The 18487-nt window shown below is 42.8% G+C and overlaps 1 protein-coding gene across 5 annotated transcripts in view; it reads left to right on the top strand.

The window, feature by feature from the left end:
- Window positions 1–18206, top strand: part of LOC311442584 (uncharacterized protein) — a 59264-nt gene extending 41058 nt beyond the window's left edge. The window contains exons 3-6 of one of the 5 annotated variants that reach the window (XM_084531965.1): window positions 15644–15694; window positions 16710–16776; window positions 16893–17015; window positions 17673–18206. In XM_084531965.1, the coding sequence (XP_084388091.1) occupies window positions 15644–15694; window positions 16710–16776; window positions 16893–16975 (201 nt within the window). In that variant the 3' untranslated portion in view covers window positions 16976–17015; window positions 17673–18206. Of the gene's footprint in view, window positions 1–5310; window positions 5515–15643; window positions 15695–16043; window positions 16645–16709; window positions 16777–16892 lie in introns of those variants that run through there. The other 4 variants (XR_014696756.1, XR_014696757.1, XR_014696755.1 and 1 more) reach the window with 4 other exon arrangements.
- Window positions 18207–18487: the final 281 nt, after the last annotated feature.

Here is an 18487-nt window from a genome sequence, read left to right as displayed (position 1 = left end):
GAGAAGAGGCAGGAAGGGAGATCTGGTGCTCGACTTGGTTTGTACCCCAGGAGCAGGGTCCTGAGTAAGGCTGCCCTTTCTGGTCTTGCTAACAAGGGTGAGCAGTGTGGTGTGGGCCTGTCAGCACAGCCCCGCTGCATATTATGACACGGAGGGAGAGAGAATTGCGGGTGTGGAGAACTGTGGGTGTAGAGAAACTATTCAGTGGAGGGGCGAGGTTGAAAGAAGAGGATAGGGAAGAGCCAGAGGCATAGGTGTTAATTAGGATACCGGTGAGGGCACTCCTGCTGCTGTGGCATCGTGTATGACCTTCTTCTGGGTGAACCCTCTCTGTTGGGGCTTTTGGAGTGGGGAAGGGTCTTCCAGAGCATCTCATCCTCTGACTCACTCAGGAACTTACCACAAGGTCCTGCAGCTCCATGGAATGACAGCCCTGGTGTCTCCAGTGTCACAGTTCCTGCACACCATCAGTGGGTATGAGTTTGTGCCATGTATAGCCGCTAGCACAACCGAATGTGTAATGGCATTCAGGTATGTGCTGTCCATGTCACTCAATGATCTACCCAAAAAAGAGAATTCAGAATTAAAACTGGGCTGTGTTGTTTCCTCTCCTGTTTCTCATCCCTTCTTTGCCTATAGCAACAGATGACATATGTAATTCATGCTTCCAGAGTGGAAATGCTGACAGAAAACCTGGCAGAGTAAGTATCCTCAGATGAGGAAGAGGTAGTCCTTATGTTATCTGTACCCTTTCTCTGTGTATAAGACCCAGTAGCAGTGAGAAAAAAAATGAAATTTGCATTTTCCCATCTGCTGCTTTGGATGTAGGTGCCACATAATACAGAACATCAAGGAGTTGTGCTGAAAAGGAGCTGGTCCACAGCAAGATCACTCATGGGTCAGGAAGCAGCAAAACAGTCTGTGCCACCCTGGGCAAGGAAGGAGGTTAATGTTTCATGGTATCATCAGCTGAGCAGAGTAGCTCTGTCAGTGTTTTGTTTGCTAGAAATTATTTATTGACAAAGTGGAGTTCCAGACCATCCAAAGGAAAATTCCTTAGGAAACTGTTGGGATTTCTTCCAAGGTAAGAAGAGCTATTTGGATCATGAATTGAAAACTGACCCAGGGATGCACACTGCCGTCAATCATTTGTATTTAGGGAAGGAAAGATTAAAACACTCTGAGGCAGAGCCAAGCACTTAAAAGGCAGAAGCCTTTGCATTGATTCCAGTGGTAAAAATGACAAACCTTGTGATTTTATGGACTGATTGCAGAGAAATTGTAAATATGAATAGGCCAAATACCAAGATCCTTGTTACAGAAAAGAGCCACTTGAGAGTACCTAAGGTCTGGCCTTTCATCACAGAGATACAATTATTGAAGAAGCTCTCATTTCAGTCCTCAGTCACAGCTTTGTGCTCAGCATCCTCAGCAGCCTTTTTTTTTTTTTTTCTCTCATATGTCAGCTTTCTTTTTGTTCCCGTGCCCAAAAAAAAAAGAAAAAAAAAAAAAAAAAGATGAAACTACCTGCTCTATTTTTAATCCTATTTGTCTGTAGATAAGCTGCATGTTAGATGATTCATAGATCTTTATCACTTCGTAAAGTTTGGACTATAAAAAGCCTACCCCTCTTTTTTGACTGGTAAACAACTACGTAAGCCTTACTGCTGTTACTCAAAATCTAAGCGCACACAGCACTTCTGAGATCATTTTTATGATCCCTAATGATTAGGTTCCCATTGCAGACCCTGTGGCCTTTGCAGAGCCAGCACAGAATAAGTCCACTTGTATGGCCTTCAGGAAGCATGGCTGCCTGTTTTCAGCCAGAAAGACCAAGCCAAGGAGCCCATCTGGTTAAGGAAAAGTTGGGCATGGGTGCATACTGCCAGTGGCTGGGCCCAGCAGTCTGCATCTGACGGTCATAACTTTAAAACCTAGTGCTGCTAATTAATATGGAATTTGCATGTGATGAAGGTTGGTGCCAGCAGGGCTCTTCACACTGATCCATCTGTTCTTAGGACAAGTGTGGTGGCCAGCCTTGCAGTGAGCTCTTCTATGTCTGAGTTGCTCAGTGGCTGTGGTAGGGCCCTGTTGTTTGGTTGTCAGAGGAATGAATGAGTGGTACGATGTCTCCTCAGTTAGGAGTTAGGCTACTTCTCTTGAAATAAAACTCACCAGTGGAGCTAATTGCCACTGACTGCCCTTTGAATTACCTTCTTCAGTTGGCATGTCTTCTCCAAGGTGAGTGAAGTCCAGCCCAGATCCACAGGAGAGGAATTTCAGTGAAAAAGTGCATCAAGGGCATTTGAGAAATTAGTGCTAGCTTCTTTGGGCAGGATTTCCTTAATAACTTTGTGTTTTAGAAACAAAATATTTGTGTGAATTTTCCTTTTTTTTTTTTTTCTTTCTTTCTTTTTATGTAACTAAGAGCATAGGCTAGAATGGAGTGGAATTTGAGTAGACATTGGACAAAGCCTGAAAAAGCCTTGTCTTCAAAGGTACTTACTTGTCAACAGAAGCTGGAGCCTCTTTTGAACTAAAACTGTGGAACTGGATTAAACTAGCAACTTCTTTGGCTGGAAGAACAGCAAATCCGAGCGTGGACTTCTGGGGTTCCTCAAACTTTGTACACGAATCTCATTGCCACCTAGCCCAGCTGTAAGGTGGTGGTTGCCCTTAAGGACAGTGTACAAGCTGTTGCAATGTAATATTTTACAGTACCTATTAAACCCATCAGCTGACCCAATCTGTACCTGAAAATGTTTATCTTCTATCACACATTCACCTCCAACTAACAATTCAGTGGTTGCAAAGACTGTTTAACCTTTGTCCACAATTTTTCTTCCAAATTGAAATCATACATTAGTCTTCTCTCCTTTCTAGTGCGTATTAATATGCTTTCTGCATTTACTTTTTTAAATGCAGGCTAAAAGGGAGGAGGAAATAGCAGTGAGACTGCTCTGGCTCGCTAACCTTTTCAGGCTACCGAATACCACTGGGAAAACTGGAAGCTGCTCTGTAGATTATTTTAGCAATTGTACACAAATACTTTTAAATCTGGACAACTGCTTGCACAAGGAAGGTTTTGGTTCTGAAATAGTATGTGTATATATATAGTGTGGAGGAGGATGAGCAAGGAGAAAGAGACCAAATCTGACTTATCTTAAATCATGTTTGGTACTACTAGCAGAAAGCAGCAAATATTTTGCATTCCAATTTAATCTCAATGTACCAGACCCAAACCCTTCACATAGAAAGAGAGGTTTGATGCTTCAGAGACTCTTCTGCTTCTTCCAGCATTTTTCCTCACCTCTTTTGTGGCCACTGACACAACTTAACATACAAGCTGCTTGAAGACTGAGTCCTCCAATTGCTGAGAAACTAGTGAGGGTGCAGCCACAGGAGTGCAAATGGTCTTCAACCTCACGGTTACCAGATTGTACTGGTTAGGGCTGAAGCTAGAGGGTGACACAGAAGCTCAAGGAATTGGAGGATGACTTCTACCTCTCGATGTGATTGGGAACACATGAGTCAGAGCTGGGAGTACTAGCGGGGTAGGTGGCTAATCCTAGACTTGCGTATCTGTATTCTCCCTGCTCTGGAGCATCTATTCATGAGGCAGCAGTGTTGGTGGAGCTGGAAGGAGGGCTCTGCCAGGGAATAAGGCCAGTATGGCAGGCCTGTTCTCCCAGCACTCCCAAAATCTGAGGAGGAGGAGCCCAACATCTCCAGCGTTAGTGTAATTACTCATACAAAGAGGTTGTCCTCCTGGGGACCCCTGTCATCTACTCTTGTGAGCAGTCTAGATCAATACTCCCTGTTTCTCCAAAATGCCTAGGGGTCTGATTCTGCTTTGTGTACAAATCTTTGTGGCAATTTATGAAGACCAATTTTAAATGGTCACCCTGCTGGGACACTGACAGCAGACACAGAGAAGCTCTGAAGAGTGGTGTTTTCTGCAGTGTATTAAATCACAAATCCTGCCGAACAGAATGCAGCAAATAAAACCTCTCTACCGGTCAGCTAAAATTAATACAAATATATAGGAGGTTTGCAAAGTTGATCTTGCAGGATTAGGCTAATTAAATGAAGGGAGGAAATCTGTCTGCCTGAATAGGTGAAAATAGAAAATTTCTGATGAAGAATTTATCTTGGTGTGCTGGTAACTGATGTTACTGCATGAGTTTGGCATCTCTTAATAGTTCTACTTTGTGTACCTTGTATTTTCATGCTGAGCACTGAACTGACTGTTTCTCTGTGGGTTTGTTCTGTTACAAGCTATTTGTTATTTAGCATCACAGTCATTTCTAGAGTCCATGTCTGTATTTCTGGTTAAATGGTTGCTTATTACCTTTATATGTTTATATAGCCAACAATACAGTGCTCAGCCAGGGGTGTCATAGTAACACACTTTCTTCTAACAAGGAGGAGTTATTCTGAATTTAAAAAGAAACCCAACCCCTAGAAAACTAGCATGTGAGAGGTGGTGTTTATATTGAATTGCTGGATGAAACTGTGCAACCCTATACGCAATCAAACATGGCTAGGTTGCCTCTCCTGCCAGGGATGCCACCCACATCTGTCTGGGTTATGCCTGCATCAGCTGTTTCCTCCAGCCCTGCACCCCGTGCTGAGCCTGCTGTTGCTGGGTGTTGCTCTCTGCCTCCTGCAGCTCCCCCAGGCTCCCTGCAGCTCTCAACACCCTCTCCTGCAGGCAGTCGCTCCTGCTCGGCCCCGGGTGCCACTGATTTCCTGAGCCTGCTTGTGCAAGAGACCCTGATGGGTCGAGATCATGGCAAAAACCTGGAGGTAAGTGAGTGTAGATTAAAGAGATGTTTTTTATCAACACATCTGTAGATAAATGGCAAAGCACAGTAGCAATTCTGCAATTCCCTGTGTCAGGCAAGGCTCCCATGGGCAGCTCTTTGCAGGAAGTGAAGAAGCTTTCTGGAAATACACTGAAATTCAAGAAACAACACGTACGGACCTAGAGCACAGGTTCCCTGATCGATTTGTTCATTAGGCAATGATTTGTTCTGAGAGCAGAAACAGAATTTAGCTTTCAGAAGTAAAAGCAGTGCAATTTCTAGACTTACTCTAGGACCAGTTTGCCCACTTTTATTCAAGAAGTAATGAAAACAAACCTTCCCACTCTATAGTGCCTAATACTCTTTCTGTATTGGTGGCCTATTTTTCTTAAGGACAGGGAGGGACCATTGAGTCACTCATAATCTCATGCCCTCCTCCTCCTCTCATTTAAATATTAATATGATGAATTATTACTAGAGTAACAGCTGTGCACTACTCATATCACAGAAACATAACCTTCTCCTCATCAGATCACAGCTATTCCTGACTAGCATTTTCTGGTCGACCTTCTCATTTGTTGTGTACTACTTTTTAAAAATCAGTTTGTTAGTTCTGGTGTGGTGTCACTAGAATAAATGTTTTGTTCTGTTCTTTCTGCTTAAATATTTATGATACTGAGGAAGTCAAAAGATAGCTTCAGTAATGGTAAGTTCAATGTCTGTGTGTATTCTCTTATGAGATTTGTTTGTTTAGAGAGAAAAGCATATGAAGGATTAAGAGCAAGCAAACTAACATTTAAAAACCTCTCTCTCTCTGAGAACTGCCAAAATAAGAATATATTGTCTTTTATATAAATGAAAGCATTATAAATTAGTCAGATGATATCTCTAGATAATTAAGAGGAATAACTAACATTGTACTAAGAAGTACTAACACATTGCATTCTCTGTAAAGTATTGTAAGAGTGACTGCCGATAACTTGTGAGACAAATCTGTAAAGACTAATGAAAATAAATATTTAGCATTAAACAAAGAAAAGAAGGGCTATGAAAGAGAGAGAAAACACTACGAGTTAGCTCAGTAAGACTAGAAATACAAAGGTAAAGTATTCACAGACAGATTTGAAAATGTTATGAAATGTTAAGTTCTGTGGATAAAGGTCCTCCTCCGCTAAACATCTTTTGACTGTTTCATGTGTTTGTGCATGTGTGTACGTGTGGTTTAATAAACCCACACATTCTTTCTCTTTTAAAATGTCACTCCTTGTTGTGCTTTCATGGTGGCTGGTTTTGTTGGTTTCTGGACCACTGCTCTGGAGAAATCAGTTTTCCCGGATTTTCCCATTTGCTTATACTGAGCTCTGGATGAATTTTTTCCCAAACTTCCTTGAATTTTAATTCACTGCTCTTGTTATTTAGGAAGAAAAAATCTGAAATGCTCTTACAAAGGCTTTAAAATGAAATGTCCATATTTTGATTTGAAAATTCTCATTTTAAAATGTTGATTAGCAACCAGTGTCCTCAAGTCAAACAAAATGCTTTCAATTTGAATAAATGATTGTTTTATTGATTTTCTTAAATACCTCATGAATGTAATAGGGAACCTGAAAAAAGAATTGAGTGTGGCCCAACTTATAAACTGTGCCCTTCTTTTCCCACTCCTTAGGAAATTTGTAGAAACCTTGTTTTCCAGACAGCCTTAACAGTGACCAGAGGAAGGGAGGAGGGAGATTTTCTACTGCCTGTGAACTTTTCCCGTTCAAAATCAGTGCCTAACCACATTTCTGGCTAGGGGAGGTGGTGAGAAGGAAGACTGAAAACAGAGGGCTGAAAAATGTCTTTCTACAATCACTGAGCTCCCTGATGTAATGTTAGAAGTTATGCTGTTACTTCTTACTTTTCAACTCAATACTTTTTTTTCTGAACAAGTACTTCACTGGATACAAAGCACCCAAGCCTGTCTGCTTGCAATTCCCGTTGTAGCCAGCAAGGGTAAGCTAATAGACTGGGACATGCTCATCCCAGGCAGGATTTCACCGGCAGGTAGCTAAGTATGCTCTCTCTCTCTGTATATATAGTTATACAGACACTTTTTCCTGTGTGTGTTCTGTTCCTCCTAAAGTTCATGGGAGTCGGAAATGATTTTTATTTTCTTTAACTTACAATTCACATCATGGTGTTTGTTGTTTGTTTTTTTTTTGTTTGTTTGTTTTTAAATTATTGTGAAGTGAAGATATTGCAAATTATTTGACAAATATGTTGCTTTAATAGGGGGAAAACAAAACAAAACAAAACCAACTATATCTTATTAAACTTGTAGCATATCTCTAGATAAGATCCCATTACAAAGAGTCCCTTCAGATGATTATCTGCTGTGATTGCAAATGAACCTTGTAGCAATCTCGTAACAACTGTGCTCATGGACGGAAGAGAAACCTGCTGTCAGAACTACAAATAATTTACGTAACACAATTTAAAGCTCTAACAAAATGTTCCCTTGTTAAGAGGATTGCTATACTTAATGTGTGAGATGGAAATACTTTCTGAAGGTCAGGAATGCATCGAAGATAGATTAGATCTCTGCAAAAGACAAAAAATAGTTTTTTAGCAGGAGTTTTTCCTCCGTCAGACATTCAACTTGGCATTCTCTGAAGCTTATATAAGCACAGCTTCATTACTGCAAATGCTGTCTTCTCTGCAGAGGGAGAGGAGTGTCAGTGCTTCATCTCTGCACATGGGAAAAGATAACTGAAGGTAGTCTGCTCTTTGCCACCACCACCAGCACAAATCAAGATTTGTTTTAAAGAAGAGACGGGTGGATTTGGGGATGTATTTCCTAGCCTTCTGCCTGTGACAGCTCTCAGCATTTTGCTGAAGGATCACAAGCAGCTTGTGTACCTCCTTCAGGTGAGATGCTGAAGCTGCAGTGGGTGCCCAGCTGCCAGCAGCAGGTGAGCGCAGGCAAAGTCCTGCAGGGTGGCAGCGGTGTGGGATTGGGTGAGCTCATGGCTGTGCTGTGGCCCCAGCCTGTGCAAGCAGGAGCAGCAGGATGGAGCTGTCTCATTTCAGGATCTTCTGCTCATGCCCATAACTCAGTAAAGGTTCCAGGCCCAGGCCAGCCATGGAATGACAGGGAGCTGGAACAGCCTCTGCTAGGGCTGAAGGGCTGTGCCTGTAATCCAGGAAAGGCATCAGGACACTGAGTTGTGCTCTTCAGCTCAGTGACCTGCTTGCTTATGCTCCATCAGGAGTTAATGCTGTCTTCAGAAAACTGTCATTTGACCTGAATTTGACATGTTGGAAAACAGCTTTGTGAAACCTGGCTTTTCATAATAGGATTGAGGGGACAGGAGGGGAGTCTTGAAGTGCTTGTCATGTATGATAGCATGGAAATAATGAGAAGGTACAGCCTCTGTAACCATCAAAAAGGCAGGCTAATGTTTCCTGCCACTTCTCTTCCCATCTCCTGCGTTCCTACAGCCAGCCAAAGGCTGAGATTATGGAGAAGCTGACACTGGAGACTATTTCATAGAACCCGAATAATTGTATAGAACAGAACATGATGGGACACATTGAATGGGGCACTCCACAGCCCCAGTGCTGAACGTTCAATGCCACTGTGCAGTCTTCCCTGTACCCCCAGCCACCTCTCAGCAACCCATGGAGAGCACACCAACAGTGCTCCTTCGGTCTCAGAAACTCTCTCCAACCCACCCTTTTTTAGCCCTAATGTGTCCCTGTGTAGGAAGGCCCTCATCCCACCACCTCTCTCAACAAGGCTAGTGGCTTTCCAGCCCCCGGGACACATCAGGTAAAGGCCACCTGGAAGTGCAATGCAGCCTGTGTTGGGTGTCTGGGCAAGGTGGAGAAGAAGCTGTGCGTGTGTCTGTCCCTTTGCCCAAAAAGAGAAGTGATGGGGAGCAGGTACACGTGTGGGGAGCAGCTGTAGGGCAGCGACATGGCTAGGCAGAACATTGCACCTGCAGCCACTTGCTGGCTCTGGTGAGGCTGGGGAGCTCCTGTGTTAGGACTGCTGTGGTGCCCCCAGTGCTTGCTCTTTTTTGATAGACACGACTTTGCTGACTGCTAACTCTTTCCATGGAAAGGTTTTGTGTCAGGTATGTTCCCAAATCTGAACTTTGCTGCAAAATTTAGCTCAAATGCTTTGTCATTTTAGAAGAACTGGTTTGGAGGAGAGCACTGATTTTATCTTACCCTTAAAGCAGGTCAACAAAAAGTCTTTAAAAGTCCCTTGCCTGTGCTACGACAGGAACACACTCTTAAAATCTGGAATCAAAAATGCTTTTTTTTTTTTTTATCTTTGTGGAAAATTGCCTGATGTCTTTGAATGGGAGACCTTAGGTTTTGGAGACCGGATAGAAGTGGTAGCAGATGAATTCCCCAAGCAGTCTGTCAGTACTGGGCGTGCTCCAGCTGAGCTAACTTCTGAACAGGAATTTTCCTGTGACTGCATCCATGGACTGCTGCAGGCTGTGTTGGGTTTGGGCTTCTTAATTGAACATAAGCGGACTGTTCCTCCCATGAACAGCTTTTAATGGCTTCTGTTGGCTCAAGGTAAGAAGCTGGAGGCAGCTGCCTGGCTCACAAGCAGAAGAAAAAAGGACTGAATAGGTATGGAATTTTTAAGGAATAGGCTGGGGAAAAAATAAAATAAAATAAAATAAAATAAAATAAAATAAAATAAAATAAAATAAAACTTGTAAAAATGAGATTTGAATTGGAATGGAGAAAAGCAAATAGAACCTGGGAATTGACTGGGAGATGGGAGGAGACTGGGAGAAGTTGGTCGAGTGGCTGAAAGGGAGTGGAGAGGCTGGCATGGAGGGTGTGCAAACACAGCTTCTTGGGGATGTTCTGGTGGTGGGGAAAATCCAACATCCTGGACAGAGTCTAGAATAATCTGCAAAAAGCTGAGAATTCAGAGCTTCTGGGATCTGCAAGCGGTAGAAGAAGTACCAATCACTTTGAAAAGCTGAGTGGGGGAATAAAGTACCAATCACTTTGAAATGTTCTAGGAATCTCAAATTGTGCATCTGCTATTAAAGGCTACTGTGACCCTGATCTTTGTGACTCACTTCAGGGAAGCGGAAATGATAATATCCTGGTAGCCGTGAAGATTGAAGAAAGTAAATTAATGGGTATTTGCAGAGCCCTTAAACTCTGTAAAGTAGAAAATTCTTCTGTGTTTCTGTCCTCAGACCAGGACAATACGTGATGAATAAGACACAGGGCAGTACATGGATTTTATTTTTCTTGGTATCCAATTACTGCTAATCAGGTGAGCACTATCTATCTTGTGCAACGAATGGAGCAGAGCACTGAGCACTTGCAAGAAGAAAAAGGAGTATCTGCTCGTGCAGTCAACCTGTGCCGGAGCAGATAGAGCTTGTTCTGATTACTGTGATTGTCAGGGCTGATACAGCTCCCTTGAAAGGTCAGGGAACTTTACTAGCTGACATTAAGGCCCATATTCCCATGTTCTCCTGCTATCTGAAACATTACAGCAATCAAGAAGATAAATTTTCTTGCTCCTCTGTGTAAAAAGGTTCAAAAGTTTCTGTTACTGCCCTGCTGTTTCATTTGATTTCAGCAGTTACTGCAGGTTCTTGGTTGAAGTTTTCCAACCTGACAATGGACTGTTGAAGCCTTGCCACTGATTTACCATTCCTCCTATCAATGATTACATCTGCGTTGTTTACTAACAAGTATCATTGGACCCAGGATGATAAACACTGTGTACATGGCAGTACTTTGATCGCAAATTGTACATATAGTCCTTGAATAATTTTTACTATGAGCAAATGGATTGCCTTAATTATTTAAATGGGGGTATTATCACAGACCATAATAATCTCATTTTTCTCAAGTAGATAGTCCATGCAGCTGTGGAAATACCAGCTTGGGTAATCTGTCATGAGAAAATAAATAGCCAACATCTTGAAACCTGTGCTGGGTTGAGGGGGAAAACAGCAAGTGCGTGTGTGTGTGTGTGTGTGTGTGTGTGTGTGTGTGTGTGTGTGTGCAGCAGATGGGCTTGAGAGTCCTAAGTCCTTCTTGGGGTTGCTGTTGGAGCAGCATGGTTGGGGCAGCAGCAGTGACACTCCTTGTCCAGCCCTGCCAGGGTGGTTCAACTCTGATGGCAAGAGGTGAGACTTGTGCCTATCCTTGGCTTCTGGGATAACTTTTCCAGAAGTCTGTAGCTAGAGAGGCTGTCTGTCCTGGAGAAGTAAGCAACAAAGAAAAGCTTAGAGATTTGTAGGCTGCAGTCTGTCCCTGCGGGCTGCTGTGTCAAGGCACAGACTGCCAGGAAGAGTTTTCCCACTGTTGTCTGGTGGCTGAAGCCTAATTGTTCGTTGCTTTGGGTGACTAAGTGGAATCTCCCACTGTGTAGCCTGACCTTGTCACAAATATTCTCCCACTACTGAGCACAAGTGAATGCACTTGCACACCTATCCTTCGTGACACCGGATGCAAGGGAACAGAAACTGGCCTTTCAGCTGGATTGTGGCACCATGAGCTGCTGGGGACATCAGACATACAGACCATAAAACAGCTCTTGCTGTCAGCCAGTACAGTGTCACAGGGCACATCTGTGATGACAGCAAGGTCTGTTGAATTGCAGCAATCATGAGAATGAAGTATTGCAATTACCGCTGGTCCAAAGGTTGAAACTCTGCTTCTTTGAATCATCTCTCATGCTTTTGTTTTGGGAGTGTCTAGATTAAACAATAAGAAGAAATGTGAGATAATGGCTAGCAACTTTTCTGTTTACTAAAATAGGCTTATTGATTTTAACTAAGGATTAAATGCTTCTCCAGTGTTTGATAAAACGCAGAGAATGAGGGCAGAATATCTTTCCCTTGCCACTAAATACAGCTTTAGATGTACATGTTATCTCTTAAGTTTTGGTTTTAACAGCATTGGACCAAATGTAATTGAAATCTGTTTAGAGATTTCAATGCTGGAGATAAGAGAATGCTGATACACTAGAAAGTGGAGGGTTTCTCTACCTGTTTTAATCTTTCTTAATTCCAGCTCACTTGCAAAGTCAATCTTGCTACTCAGATCATGATAGAACCTGCAGGCATAATGATACAGTGAAATATTTACCTATACTAGATAACTTTCTCTATTTTGAGCTGGTTCTTGGTGACTTCTTAGCACTCAGTGTCCTGTGGAGGCATTTCTGAGAAGCAGTCTGCATTGGCTCTGTACAAGAGAAGTGTGTCTTTGTGGAGCAGGCTCTTTAGCAGTTCAATGAACAGGCATGTGAACATGTTTTCTCAGAGGTCAAGAAACAAAAAAAGATAGACATGTTTTCTTTTCCAAGCACAGAAAAGAACAAAGTCTGGGTTTAAAGTTCCAGGTGTTTTTGTTTTGGTTTGGTTTGTTTGTTCGTTTGTTTGTTTGTTTTATATGCTAGTGATCATTAGGGACAGTTGGATCTCGGGCACTGGCATTCTCACCGAGCTCTGCAAAGGCTGGCAGCCTTGGCCACCTTCTCTTTTACCCTCTCAATCTCTTTTTCTCTCGTGCGCACACACACACAGTGTGTGAACACCCACTAACAAGTAGATTTGCTTTTATTTACTGGAATTTATACCTAGGCAGATGTATTCTGTTTCTGTTTGCACAGCCTTTAACGGAGAAGGTTTGGGACGGCCCAGTTTCAACACTGCTTGTCATACTTCTGATAGAGGTAATATTTCAGAAATAACAAAAAATCAGTCAAATTTAGCGCCTCCAATTGGAAAAAAAAATCAAATTCCTCTTTAGAGTTGTTTAAATTTAGAGCATTGGTAAAATCAGCTGCTCAGTACAAAAGCTTTAAAAATGCATCATGTATCCTTTACTGCTTTCATAGATAGGGAGTATCCTTTTTTGAATTGCATCCTTTTTTATCTGTCATGGGAACAGATAGGTAACAATGAGTAGATTCTCCACGTCTGAAAGCAGGAGACCTCTGAGGTATGGCCACGAGAAGGGTCAAATATGTAATTATTGGCTGAAGAAAAATACCTGCAGAAGTCTCAGGCTAGCAGGCCTGATGCCGGGTCTGCAGGAGGAACAGCGGTGGGTGGCTGTGACGCCTGTGGGCAGAGCTGTGTTACAGACACGCTCCTGCACTTGTAGTGCCTGCTGCAGACCGGAGACTGGTTCGTGGCCTCTTTGAGGCCAGCTCTCCTGGCCCTGCACGCTGCTCAGCTCCGGTGTGGGAACGTGCGGGTCTCAGACATGGGAGGTGCACAGTTTATTACTGTTGCTTGTGGTCTTCTGTGTACAGCACGTGGTTTGGTCATCGGTGGCGCAAAAGCATGCAAGAAGTGGGCTGCCTGCTGGGGTTAGGAAGAGGAGCACCTTGGCAGTGAGGCGCTGGGGGAAGGCTGCAGTTGCTGAGCTGCAGTTAAATCTGCTGAGAGCTCCGCCATGGACTTAAGAGAGCTGAGAGTTTGCCTCTATTCCAAATAAATGCTTTATGTGAGGATAAATCATTGGGCTTTACCTTCACAGAGGCTGATAGGAACAAAATGAGACAGGGAACTGCTTCTCTGTTCTGTCCTGCTATCGCAAAGAGGAACAGATAGTACTTGGGGTCAAATGAATAGATAAAGATTAACCTCCGAGCAGCTATTATTGGAGCCCATTTAAAGCAGTTTGAGTTGGAAGAGACTTTGCTGAAGCTGCTGGGAAATGCCAGGGTAAGAAGATGATCCCACTGTTTGGCACCAGTCAGAGTCTGGAGGATCTCCAGTGCGTGTGCTGGCACTAATAGCATGTAAGGAGGGGAAAGCCCCTCCTCGACAGTAAAAGACAAAGCAAGTTTAGACAATTCTACTCAATTTTTCCTCTTCAAAGGAAAAAATATTTTTCCTGTTTTTCATTGTAGTGTTGTTGCAAGCAAGTCTATTTTTTGCTAGAGCTGTAATGAGCCTAGAGATCCTGTGTTTCATAAGGCTGATACCCTCTGCTGTAAATGATGCTTCTGGGCATTATTATTATTTTTTTTCTGTGTAGTAGTCAATGGTACAAGTCCCTCTTTCCTGAGCACTACAGACAGTTGCCCTCTGTGGAGTGGACTGAGATCTTGCATCATTTCCTGTCATCTGTCCAAAGCTATTTATAAAATGTCTGCTGATTCTGGCACATGGCAAAACCCAGATTTCATGAGAAAGCAAATAGTTCAGAAATGTGTTCCTTCACAGCAAGTGTCTGAAAACTGGTGAGAAAATCTGAAATATCCTAGAAAATCATAATGAAATTTAAGGTATAATGGGGCTGGAGAATGTGAGGAAATAAATAGTCCCATATAGTTATATTGAAAACCTTTAGAAATAGATAATGCAATATGTACTGAAAAAAAAAAGTTATGGAATATTAAGGTACAGAAGCTGGTTCCAGAGCTCTCTGTTATTAAAATAAAAACTTGGGTTTTGATGTCTGAAGATGTAACAAAAGCAACTTAGGTTAGCTTGTGCAATGCTGAATATTTGCCATCTAATTTGATGGTAGATTTCCCACATTTCTGATATCCACTGAAGGTAAAAAAAAAAAAAAAAAAAAAAAAAAAAAAAAAAAAAAGACAAGAAGGTAATTAGCACTGCTGATGACGCTCAGGTTTCCTCTCTCTCTGGCTTCAGGAGAGTGGCTGTGGTAGGAGTCTGACAGCGGCAGTAGGAGGCACTCAGAGGAGCAGCGTGCTTCCAAGTGGATATGCTGCTGCTGCTAAGCGCTATTTTGGGAATGCTGAAGAGTGTTGGCCACAGCCAACCCTGAGCAGCAGCACTCTCATCAGCTGCCCACCCGCCTGCCTCGACCCTGCTGGCGGGCACAGTGCTTCTTGCCTGTTGATCTTTCACCATCCAGCACACTTTTACTTGTCAAACAGTTGCACCCGTGAGCTTTGGGCACGGGCACTGCTGTGTGCAGGGCAAAGTGAATGGGAGGTGTCTCTGCCTGAGAGGTCATGAATTAGTTGCAAAGATACTATTTCTTCATGTGCCTCAACATCCAGCTTGTTTTATCCCGTTTTCACTGAAGTACCACTGTGACTCGTGTAGCCAAGGCTGGATTTAAGTCAACATCCCAGTCATGAAGGCCCCTGCAGGAGGTAAAGCTAAGCAGCAATAGAGGTCTGCGACTCCTTCAATACGACCAATTAGTACTGCTTTCCAGTCCCCAAAGGTCTCCTGGCAGCACCAGGTCTCTTCTTGATCACTGACAAAGATTTGCTCCTGGCTGTGCACCAGTCCACGTGCAGTTTATTGCAAAGCAATCTTTGAAAGTGTTTGAAATGTCTCAACTCACTCCCTGTGCCTCCTTTCTCCCCTTATGAGCTCACAGATAGCTTTTGTTGCTATTTGATATGTAAAAGTTGCGTAGCCTCAGGCTGAAATAAGCGTATCAACTACTGCACGTGTATTTGTATTGAGCTTTGCCCTTTGTAAATGTATTTCAAGAAGATTCTGGTGTTGGTGAAAATGTTAGCAAATGTTAGTGTGATTTTTTTCTCTGTAAATGACGAGCACTGCAGCACCAGCTGTATTTACAATTGCACAGCAGAGGCTTTATCTGTGTAATGCAAGAGCAATTAAAATGCTGCAAAATGCTTCATGTAGGAAGGCTTACTGTTCTACAGGAATGAACAAGAATAGTTCCGCATGGACATATGTATACTTCTACAGTTACATGCGGTAATTCTAGAAGGAGATATAATTCTTCTACATAAATCCATCTTCAGACCTTTTTAACTTCTGCTCAAGAGCTGCAGTACTTTCCAGTAGCTATCCAAAAACAAATGCATTTTGCTTTTGCAGAGACCACCCCATCCTGCTTCCAGGGCATGTCTCCACTCTGGAATACCCAAGGTATTACAGATATTTAAATGACATCTGTACAGCAATATGCTTCCTTACCACGACAGCAGCACTGCATCCAGTGCAACAACTAGCACAGAGAAGCCTTAGGTAATTGCTTTGGTGCCACTTCTGCGAGCAGGCATGTTCTCTAAACTGCTTCTAAACTTGAGATGTTGGATGTGGGGCTCAGAGCAGCGCCTCAGTGCAGTCAGGAGGCAGGATTGAATGGGGGAGGACTGTCACACACAATTGCCTTGTACCTGAAATGCTGAAAAAAGACACCAACATTTGGTGTTTCTTGTTTCCACTTCATCCTATGCTTTGCCTTGTCACAACAGTTCTGTTCTGCTTTCTGTAGAATATTTTTCATCTGTAGATTCATCCACTGACAGGATCTACAGCATCACTACAGCACAACGCCTGTGTCCCGCACTGGGAAGTTAGAAGAAATGCAGATCACTTGGAGCACCCAAGCATGCAAATGTTGGTACTAGTCATCCTTTAAAATGTCATTAAACCTAACACACACTTTGGTTTCCTACGGCCTTCATTGCCTACCTTGGTAAATTTTTCTGTCTGTTTGCTATTCTGTGCATATTGATAGCTACCTCTATGCAAGGTTAGACAGCAAGGAATTAAAAAAAAAAAAAAAAAAAAGCAGAAAAATCTGGGAAAGCTCCGGTGAATTTGCAAGTGAATTTCACACACTGAGGCTGCCGCTTTCAGTGATGACCCAGCTACAAGGCAAATTTTCTTCATCTTCCAGTATTGCCAGGGCTTTGCCAACTTCTCCTTTAGGCAGCTGCTCTATCCATGTGCTAAATGTTGGTGAAGACACAGAAAAAGTAGGCAATAGAATTGCCTGTCTTAATAAAAACGTGAGCTATTAAGAGGAGAGTCTGCATGCAGCTAAGCTGTACTGTAGTGTCCTAGATTGCTGACGACCTACCAAGGGTCGTCAAGGGGGAAGGATGACTTGTTCTGTTTTAGTTTTTTAATGACTTTTTTCTTTTTTTTCCTGCAGAATCACAGAATTTCCAAAGTATGTCACAGAACCCATTTATTTCCAACCTCAAAGTTAAACATTTTCTGTGAGTGACTTTCTTTCTCCACCTTCATTTGCCCTTTGTCCGTTGCTACCTTTGGTTTGCATTGGTCTCTTTGTTAACAGTCTGCTCTTTTCCATTTTTTCTATTGTTTCACACAGGGATGAAGATCTTAGGGTTTGCCTTTTTCCTTTCTTCTAAGCCCCCTAATGATCTCATATCTTCTTTCCTGATCAAACTGTAGATGGGTACAAAGCTTGCTCCAGCAAACTCAGTTCTACCAAGTGAGTACATGAAGTGACAGCATGCTGTCTGTGCAAGATAGTTTTGGCTATTGTCAAGCAGAATTTAACTAAGAAAGAATTTTGACACAAAATTTTGGTAAAATATTTTAAGATGATGACTTCTGTGTGGTTAACTGCTAATAATGTTGGCATGAAGTTGACTTTAAAATCTATTGGGAAAGCATTAAAGTCAGCAAACCCAGAGTGTGTTCGTTAGGAAAATATGTTTGTGTGCCCAAGAAATGAAGCCACCTGGGCTGCTGGCTTGTCAGTGAAACCCGATGTTAACTAGACTTCTGTGCTGTATGCCAGCAGCATGAAACTAACCTGGCAGAGCAAGTGGTTTGTAAGGACTTTGCTTAGCACCTGCAGAGAACTAGGCTACTTGGAGAAGGCAGCAGTTAAAGACGACCCAAACAAACCATTACAAAAATCCTGGGAGCTGTGCCAGGAAAACCAAACCACGTTTAGGGGCCTGGTCACCCTTGCAGAGCACAGGTATGCCAAGGAGGCAGCAGAAACCATGTTTCTCAGAGCCCTCCCCATTTTCTTTTGCTAAATTGGATTTGCTCTCCAAACCCATCCCCATGCCCATGCAAAATGCATCCTAGGCCGTGGTAAGAAACGTGATCAGCCCTTAAAACCATCTGCTGGCAGAGGCAGCTGTCCCTGCCTCCAGCAGGGCGCATGGGTTGCGGTGCCAGCAGTTCCTCCAGTACTGTGTGCTTCTGGACTCTTCCCATGTGTCCTGACAAATTTGGCTGCCTGGGAGCTGACCCCACAGGACCTGCGGTGCATCCATCAGGTGTCACCAGAGACACCTTCATTGAGAGGGGAGTCCGCTCAGTGTGAGCTACAGGCTTAAGTTCAGCCTCTTCTGAAAATACCTGGGATCATCAGAGTGCTGTATAGGCTCAGAAAACAGTGATTTCCCACAGCAAAGCTCCGTGAAGCAGTGAAACTGAGACAAAAGCTTGGAGCAGCCAAGTCACCTTGGGCAACCTTTTTAAGTCTTGTCAAAATCTTTCTTCCCTTGCCAATTGTAATGGGTGTGGCTACTTAAAAAAAATACTTCATTCCCTTTTATGCCACAAGTAATGATTCATACTTGGACTGAAATATTACACTGGAATTTGCTGTTTGATCTTTTTGAATTTGGATCTAATAAATGACTCATTGTTTCAGTTCTAATTATTTTTTAATTGCTGGGCTTTATGGCCTTCTAAGACCAGTTCTTTTCTTACTCTGCATTTTACTGACAGTTAATATCTGCAAATGTTTTCGAATGGGATGGTATCATGTATCATCTATGAGCTACCCAACTGTGTTCATATGGGAAATGTGGAAACAATATGACCCAGTAATTTACAACCTAATCAATAGGCTATAAGAAATCTGGGTATGGATTAGCAATTTTTCTGGATTAGATAGCTATAAAGTGCAACATGACACACAATTAAATTCTGAGCAAC

Source organism: Aythya ferina, assembly GCF_964211825.1.
Source record: "Aythya ferina genome assembly, chromosome: 11".
In the NCBI taxonomy this organism is placed as follows: domain Eukaryota; kingdom Metazoa; phylum Chordata; class Aves; order Anseriformes; family Anatidae; genus Aythya; species Aythya ferina.
The sequence above is the reverse complement of the archived record's forward strand: the minus strand, read 5'-3'. Positions and strand labels throughout refer to the sequence as shown.